The sequence below is a fragment of the Tasmannia lanceolata genome, unplaced genomic scaffold (assembly GCF_043159265.1).
Source record: "Tasmannia lanceolata isolate RefF3 unplaced genomic scaffold, GAP_Taslan_0.1 ptg000015l, whole genome shotgun sequence".
In the NCBI taxonomy this organism is placed as follows: Eukaryota; Viridiplantae; Streptophyta; class Magnoliopsida; order Canellales; family Winteraceae; genus Tasmannia; species Tasmannia lanceolata.
Genome location: NW_027518692.1, coordinates 12,033,009 through 12,041,979, shown reverse-complemented (window position 1 = coordinate 12,041,979; position 8,971 = coordinate 12,033,009). Strand labels below are relative to the sequence as shown.

Genomic DNA, 8,971 nt, shown 5'->3' with positions numbered 1-8,971 from the left:
TGATAATGGAACTTGAAAGTTGGTTTTGTATACACAAGCGTCAACTAGAGACGACTCTTCCCAATCTGCAATAAATCTCCTATAAACAGCAATAAATCCCATATAAACAACCCCAATTACATTCCTTTCTCTACAATTAAGACCCCTTGATCGCATGCAACGTTTCAACTCTACGCAATTCTTTTTTTGCGATGGTTCCAAAACAGCTCATTAAATTCCTGTGAAAACTACTGTAACCGGCCCCTTATATTCCTTATTTAACGTTTCCATCACTAATTGGAATGTATTCTGGGTTTCCTCCGTTTCAATGCCAAACAGCATAAAAGTATTTCTACGGCATAATTCTCTCTCTCTCTCTCTCTCTCTCTCTCTGAAGAGAGGATTGCAAGCACATTGATGGATGCGAGTTCGCTAGGACGCTAATCGAGTGTTGAGTATTGGCTTCACGGGGAACATGGCGGAGCCCTTTTTTCCCATCTAAACCAATTACCGCCACCAACGCCAAATCCCCACAGGTATTAGCTGTAGTTTTTGCTTGATTTCCATAATATGAAAAGACAAGAGGAGAGCTGTTCTGACCATAACATCCTTGCTTACCAATTTGTTTGACGAATTTCTAGATTCAATTGTGTGGTGTCCATTTATAAATAATCTTATTTTATGATGTCATCCAGAGATACATAAATTACTACTCATGTGCCTGTTACACAGGTTGGTGGTTTATATTTGGATAGGTTTTTTTTATGGGTAAACTGGGGTAAGGCAGGACCTGTACCAGATTATATTTGGATAGTTCTCACAAGGGAACTGTCAAATTCCTCTTTGAAACTGTATATATTCAAATGCCCATTAAAGCATCGTCTCAATGCTTTTATTTTACAATTTTATCATGCCAATGTTTTGTACAGGTCAATGTTATTTTTATTATGCCGATGTTTGGTTCCCATTCCTGCCGCTGCTTAGATTAATCTGTTAAACCATTCACCTTTTTTCTTTGATGTTCTTTCTGTATACTTTATTCACTTACATTTTGTATGCTCTTATCCATTCATAAATTTATATATCCGTTATGACATCGAATTTCAATTCTTAGATATGTGTTGCATGACTGCGTGTAATAGGAAATTTTATTTTATGTGAAAATATCTCATTATACGTTATCATAGTTTGGGGTGAAATTGTGTTTTCTATGTACAATTCAAACATTGTTGGCTAAATGCTTATTCTACGAAACCTGGTACCAACCTTTTATTAAGGCTTTTTAGGCTGAATATAATTTTTTAATGCACTCCAGGTGTTTGATGGAATGCTTCAATGAGATATTACCGATCTTGGCGACATGAACATCGATGGTCCGTGCAACTATTACTCTGATCTATATGGTTTTTTCTCTAGATGTAAGCCTTTTTTTTTTCTTCATTCTGTTTTGGGTTCTTTCAAATATCGATTCCTTTTCTGTGCTCTGCTTTTAGTTTCTTTACCTTTGAATTTCTTTTATGGGGTTTTCATTATTTTGGGTCATTACTTTATGGTATGATTCTTGCTTTTTGTTTGTTTGTTAATGTTAGCTAACTTCGTTGGTGTTTTAAGCTTTTAAAGGAGATTAATCAATCGGTTTAGAAAAGAAGCCAGGTTATTTTTTCTTTGAACAACATGGACTATATCATCTCCACCTTCCATGAAGCATAGATGTATAAACATATGGATTATATCATGTCTAATCTTCTAGAAATGTGTTGCATTTTGGGTACGAATCATACGTTTTTATCTGATTCACTCGCTTTGGTATGATCACTATGAAAATACCCATTAACACATCAGATGATTGTATGAGTTTTCCAATCATTTAGGGTGAAATGAGGCACCCACCAATTTACTATTTGACATTTTAAGATGCCCAAACAATAGAACCAACCTAATTTATTCATCGCCTTGTGCATCGCACGGGTCTGCAACTAGTTTTTATAATGCCTAGATTAATTTTTTGTTGCACATTACTTGTTAAACACTTGGCCTTGCGGGTGAGTCACGGCGGACGACACCTGCGCTCGGGCCACAAGCGTGACAGATCAAAAATCAATCGCCAAGACAAACAGTGCATAAATTTCAATTCCTTAGTTTTGCTGAAGTTGCTTGGCAACTTAACAGTATTGAAACGTTTCAATATGTTTCAATTCCTTGATTGCAGGAAATTTTTGGAAAACTTTGCAATGGAAAAATATTTCTAAAAATTCCATTTTTTTTACACTTAAAAGATAACTTGAACCAAATCCCATTCATTATTTTTACTTAGAAGAACCTTCAATTCATGATAACATCCATAAATACTAACCGTAATCATAATTTTTCCGTCTAAATTGTGGAAAGAAAAACTTTTCCTTCGTAAATATTTTTCTTGCACTCCAACATGGCCTTTATTCTATATCAAGTAAACTGCAGTACCTTTACAGAGGCCACCATCGCACATAGTAGTTGTGATCATACAAACTATTTACAATAGAAAAGAAACACAAGGCGATGGAAGTAAAGGATGCAAGGTTCAACGGGTGTTCTTAGTTGGGAACCCAGACTAAGTGATCAGTATGAAGGAAGTGGCAGATCGGAATGGACCCTGGCTTCACTTTGAGTAAATTGAACGCATAGTGTTTAGGGTTCCACCCCGATGTGTCGTGGTGGCATACTGCAACTGCTTCAACACTTGTCCCATCCTGCCCAACCAGTGGGACTATGTACATTGCCGTGTCATGTACCTCGTGGCAGTAGTACACAGCATACACATAGGCTTGCTCGTGGCATGCCACGGACTTGGGAGCCCCCATCTTCTGCACCCCTGACCCAATAGTATATTGCTGTCTTTTGGTCACCTTGTCCATGGTGGTCAATACAACCCGAACATGTGTCCCCAACTTTGATGTGGTGAAATCCACCATCGATTCCAATGACGTGGCACAATACTTATCTTCCCCCTTAATTTCTGGTGCCTCACACTGGTTAAGTGTATCCTTGACTGCTTTTGCATCTGGTGATCCAGGCGCAATTGCGAAGTGATTTAGGATATAGGACAACTTGCTTGTGGAGAAGGGTATGGTGTTGGCTGCTCCTCGCGGAAGGAAGGCTGCAGGTGTGGCCTTAGTGAAGCTCAAATTCAATTTTGCTTCGGGATGCAAATCATTCTCAAGAAAGTAGATTACAACGTCTGGGAGATGGTGCAGCTCATAATCTGTGGCAGCAGCACTATAATATGTAATGATTCTGCTTTCTGGGCTGGCTCCTCCTCTGACCTTTCTGGTGTCGACATGAATACCACTCTTGCCTACATTGACAGACATTCATTCATGATGAGACACCAAAAACATTAGATTGCACAAGAACCTGCTCAGATGAGTTGCTTCGTTGTGTTGAACTCTCTTTCATTTCAGAAGGCAATATGCATGGACTAGACTCAATATTTACGCGGGTCAAGGTATAGGATTCCTTAAGAAAAGGCTTCATCCAAAACTCCCAGTGCACGAGGGAAATCAATTTTTGGATGCATAATTTTTGGGGTTTACCAAGTGTTTTGGTTGGCTTTTTGTTCCATGTCATCTACTAGTCATTTTTGGTTGCATAGTTCGATTCAAACTACTAGGAGACTACTTGAATTACCTCTCCCTTGTCTGCCCTTGTGACATGACGTTTGTCCTTAGCAAACTACTTTGAAAAATATGCTTTTTGTTCTAGTGGGGTCGAGGGATTTAGTACTACTCTCTCTCTCTCTCTCTCTCTCTCTCTATATATATATATATATATATATATATATATATATATATATACACACACACACACACACACACACACACACACACACTAGCTTATAATACAGTGGAGGGCATATTGTTTGGGTGATCCAAACCATTCATTTGATTGGCCCTCACATAGATAGGGTGTCCAAAAACAATCAGCTCCATAAGATCATCCCAACCCTACGATTTGTGGAGGTAAAATGGACGTGTATAAACCTTCACAAATTTGTTCATTTTTACCTTCACGGTTTGAAGGGTTAGGATGATCCTATGGAGTTGATTTTTTGTGGACACCCTATCTATGTGAGGGCCAATCAAATGAATGGTTTGTATCACCCAAACAATGTGGGCCTCCACTGTATTTTAAGTTAGTGTGTAGATAACTTATCTACACGTGTGTAGATAACTTATCTACACGTGTGTAGAAACCGTTTTCTCATATATATACTAGTAAAAAACCCTGTACGGTGCACGGGCCGACAAAGAACTGTACGGACCACATCATAGGTTGATCCAAACCGTTTATGTGATGGAACACAACATTATTAGGTTGTGCCCGTAAAATCATTTCCATAGGTTGATCCTAGCTCTCCAATATACAGAGGTTTCCATAATATGTTGTTCCTCTTAAGGTGCTCGGAATTCGTTAATATTTTTAAAGGTGTGCTGAATTCGTAATATCCTCAAAAAACTATTAAGGAAAAGCAGTTTTTTTTCGTAATTGTCATATTTCGATACCTCTTCTTTGTAGTTTTTTTTCGTAATTGTCATATACAGGTACCCATTGTTCGTAATTTCCTTCCAAAACTTTGCTATAAATGATTATTATTGCTAGATTCTTTCGGTACTTATTAATGCTAGCCACCTTTCAAGAAATAGTATTTCCGTGCAGTTTTTCACCACGGCTAATAAGACAAATCTCTGAACACATACAATTGCAAAGGATGGGCGAGACGTAACCTTTGGAAAATGTGGCTAGCAAATAATGATTTATTTTTTCACATAATTCTGAAAATGGGTAGGTTTGAAATTATATGGCTTTAATGGGTGCCTTTGTTAAAAAGCATAAAGGAGGAGGTAGGATTGAAAATATGTGGGTTGAATGGGTGCCTTTGTTAAAAAAAGTAAAAAAAAAGTGATGTGTAATTCTCATAGAATTCTGGAAGAAATTCAAGTAATTCTCTCTTATTCTCTTCTGAGATGAACAGTGTATATATATATATATATATATACTGTTCCTACACACTTGTGTAGGTAAGTTACCTACACACTAGCTTAAAATACAGTGGGGGACCACATTGTTTGGGTGATCCAAACCATTCATTTGAATGGTCCTCACATAGATAGGGTGTCCACAAAAAATCAGATCCATAGGATCATCCCAACCCTACGATTTGTGGAGGTAAAATGGACGTGTATAAACCTTCACAAATTAGTACATTTTTTGCCTCCATAGTTTGAATGGTTGGGATGATCCTATGGATCTGATTTTTTTGTGGACACCCTATCTATGTGAGGACCATTCAAATGAATGGTTTGGATCACCCAAACAATGTGGGCCCCCACTGTATTTTAAGCTAGTGTGTAGGTAACTTACCTACACAAGTGTGTAGGAAATGTTTTCTCATATATATATATATATATATATATATATATATATATATGAGGAAACTGTTGGTGAACTTAAAGCTCACCAAACTTATGGTGAGCTAGCTTGCCCAATCACATGGGTCCCACATTTTGGGGAGTGATCCAAACCATTCATTTGTAAGGCCTTATCATAGATAAGGGGTGTACCAAAAATCAGCTCCATAGGATCATCCTAACCCCTACATTTGTGGAGGACAAAAATGGGGCAGATTTGTGTCTGTCCATTTTTGTCCTCCACAAATGGAGGGGTTAGGATGATCCTATGGAGCTGATTTTTGGTACACCCCCCATCTATGTAAGGGACTTTCAAATGAATGCTTTGGATCATCCTAACAAAGTGGGCCTCCATGTGATTGGGCAAGCTAGCTCACCATAAGTTCGGTGAGCTTAACAGTTTCCTCTATATATATATATATATATATATATACACACACGAGGAGACTACTTCACTGCTATTCCATTTGTTGGCTTTGGCGAGTCAACTTGGCCACTGATGAGATCGATTTCTCGTTTATCTTAAATTTTTTAACATACTAGTGATTGGATAACTAACGAAAAGAAAGTTGGTAGGGCTGGAACCAATACCCACCTTGGTGCAAGTGATCTCTGATGACACTAGGCATCAGAGTATGGGGCAATATTTCGTTCCAGTAAACTTCTGACGGCAAAGCTGCATGGCTAACAGCAACAAAGATTGCGAGCTGCAACTAGATCATTGAAAGTTATGTGGGCTTAGAACAAGAACAGTAACTAAGTCCCTGTTTGTTAATTTTAGTAGGTAAGCAGGGATTGAACCACCGAACTCGAGGTTGTAGAACAGAGCATTGACCATTGGGCAAGAGGGTCAATTACCAAAACGTAATGCTCTTGAGACTTGAACTCATGATCTTTAATCTGGGTTGGAGGTTCAAACCCAGCTTACCTAGCTAAAAACTAGTATCCAAGTCCTTGCTTGGAATGCAGGAATAAAGTTTCTTGAGAAAACATATTCCTTTCGATTTTTTTATTTCCAAAATTTTGAGGAAAATGAAAAATATTAGGAATATCATATCATTATAACCTTCTAAATAAAACTTTCACTTTTTTCCATGTGTAATCAAACAATGGAAAAGCACCAAATATTGGAATAGTTTTTATATTTGAATCTTTTCGTGAAAATTCCTGCATTCCAAACAGGCCATGAAGGAGCTGCTTGCTGTGTGAAATGAGAATAAAGCTTACCCAAACTGCAACAATAAAAGAAAAGGGAGGTAAAAGACGATCCATAAGCAATTGATGACACCAAGCTAAGAGAGAATGGATTACACCAAAGGAATGGAAGTGGGTCGGATTTTATAATGCCTGTAATGAGGCCACATCTAAGGACATCACGCATGAGTTCATTCACATCCATCATGAGATATTTCATGAGAACTGTAGAGTGTAGGGTCTGTAATAGAGATAAAATGCCAAAAGGGGCAGTAGGATCCGACAAGACTAACAAATGCATCTTCACAGATTGAGATATTTCATGAGAACTGTAGAGTGTAGGGTCTGTAATAGAGATAAAATGCCAAAAGGGGCAGTAGGATCCGACAAGATTTCAGAGCTTACGATAGGAATATTTGGCTAGAGTTAGAGTTCACAGTCCATGGTTGCTAGGGGTGTCTGGGGATCCAATTCGGATCAGATCTACCTATTTGTGGGTCATGGTCTGTTCGTTTCTGTTCGGATAATTTTTTTGTCTGATCCTAATATCCTATTTGAAGTATTATTCGTATACTACTTTCAGTGTAATGGTGAAAAACCATTTCGAATTGAACATTCGGTTGCGGTGGCTTGAGTTATACTTGCACTATATATAGTTTTCTTGGAAATGTAAGCTTGACCACTTGACAACCTATTCACTTGGCTCTTGGATTTTCCACGGTTTTGGAATTCTACTATTTTGGAAGTTTGCAATTTTGACTTGACTACATTGGAACTCATTTTGTGGGAGGGACTCAGTTTTATGTTTTGGAATTATGCAAGCCATTTACTTTTCTTTGTTGATCTGTTAGTGGTAGCTTAGGGAAGTTAAGAATAGGTATGATGTTTTGGAATTATGCAAGCCATTTACTTTTCTTTGTTAATCTGTTAGTGGTAGCTTAGGAAAGCTAAGAATAGGTATGATGTGTTGATCCCGGATTTGAAGTAAAGGCTTTATTTTGGGTCATGTATCTTCTTCATAGGTAAGCCATTTTAGTGAAATTTGATGTCTATTGAGTAGTATAACAACTTGGGTTCTTTCTTTGTGTGTTTGGCATCAAGAGAACAACTTTCTTCTCTTGAAAACACATCTTCTCCCTCCAACCTAGTTGGTTTCACCCCAACAAAGTGGTATCAGAGCATAGGTTGAAGGTTGATCATGGCTTCCAACAATATGTTGCAACCACAACATCCTCGTTTCAATGGCAAGAACTACAACCAATGGAGCAATCAAATGAAAGTGTTGTATGGATCTGAAGATTTATGGGATATTGTTGAGAATGGCGTTGAAGAACCGGAGATCAAACGACTCTCACTCTGTTGGTAATTTAATACTATAAGTGGCATTCTTTTAAATTTCTAAGGTTTGTTTTATCTACAAAATAGCCACATTGGTTTGAAACATGATTTTTTCTCTCTTCCTTCACAAAAGAGAATAGTTTCGTATTAGAAAGGGGAGGAAAGGTTCATGGGCTTAAATGGGCTTATATAGCTATCCACTTCTCTAGTCTTGTGAATGAGAAGAGGAGAAAGGGGAGCCTACGTGCATGAGCCACGAAGTGGACACAGTGGGATTTTGGCTATACCACATATGCGCGGCGTCCAGCCCGGCCTAGCTCTGCCGGCCGCACGTGTGATCCAAGGTTTTTCCCTATCCTATTTTTTTTACCTTATCTTCGTCGCTCTGGTTATTTGACTCATAACTTCAAAGTTACTGGGTATATAACTTCGCCGTTCTCGACCAAGAACTTTGAAGTTCCTAGTGAAGAACTTCGCCGTTCTCGATGAAACACTTCCCCTTTCTTGCGCGTCGTGACTTTTGGGATGTGACCTTTCGCATATAAAAAGTCATTTAAACGGCTCTATTCTTAAAGGGTGCCTTTTCTACATTAAGGGGTGCATTGAACGAACACTTTAGACTTTAAAAAATAGAGACCAATCTATATTTCACATAACATACAAAAACCTAACAGAGACCTTTCTGTTTTCCTTTTGTTCTTTGTTTTGTTTGAAAAGAGTGTTCTCACACTTTCTTCTTCTTTTCATACTTTATATATTTTGCGGGGCAATTGGAGTGTTTCTGTGGTTCAAATCTCTTAGACTGTGCAGTTCTTAGAGATTGATGGTGCACCGGTCTATTGTATCCTAGGGATGATTGCCCAGTAATCTGCTGCATCGGAACGAGGTGCAAATTCTCCTTAAAGAAAGCGACATAGTCCATGCCTCATCTCGCTGCATCGAAAAGGTATATTTAAATCATCTATTTTCTATTTTAACAGAAATTAGGTATGCCATATTTCGGTTTTGGAGGA

At 38.1% G+C, this 8,971-nt stretch overlaps 1 protein-coding gene across 2 annotated transcripts; it reads right to left on the bottom strand.

Annotated features, from left to right (window-relative positions):
* Positions 1–2,373: 2,373 nt before the first annotated feature.
* On the bottom strand, positions 2,374–6,784 carry LOC143846800 (BURP domain-containing protein 3-like). 2 transcript variants are annotated; one of them, XM_077355363.1, is made up of 3 exons: positions 6,654–6,784; positions 6,022–6,139; positions 2,374–3,313 (listed from the first exon to the last, which is right to left on the bottom strand). In XM_077355363.1, exons 1-3 carry the CDS (start codon positions 6,696–6,698, stop codon positions 2,553–2,555), a joined length of 924 nt encoding a protein of 307 aa, XP_077211478.1. In that variant the 5' UTR covers positions 6,699–6,784; the 3' UTR covers positions 2,374–2,552. The 2 variants fall into 2 exon arrangements, with proteins under 2 accessions (XP_077211478.1, XP_077211479.1); XM_077355364.1 differs by having other exon boundaries at positions 6,022–6,133; positions 6,654–6,776.
* Between the last annotated feature and the right edge of the window lie 2,187 nt (positions 6,785–8,971).

What these genes read in the sequence shown, in the direction of transcription:
- LOC143846800 (XM_077355363.1), bottom strand. Translation starts at nt 6,698, where the DNA reads ATGGATCGTCTTTTACCTCCCTTTTCTTTTATTGTTGCAGTTTGG. An exon ending in CTTTTATTGTTGCAGTTTGG is followed by an intron (nt 6,140 to 6,653) that starts GTAAGCTTTATT and finishes TCAATGATCTAG; the next exon opens with TTGCAGCTCGCAATCTTTGT. An exon ending in CAGAGATCACTTGCACCAAG is followed by an intron (nt 3,314 to 6,021) that starts GTGGGTATTGGT and finishes CTGTCAATGTAG; the next exon opens with GCAAGAGTGGTATTCATGTC.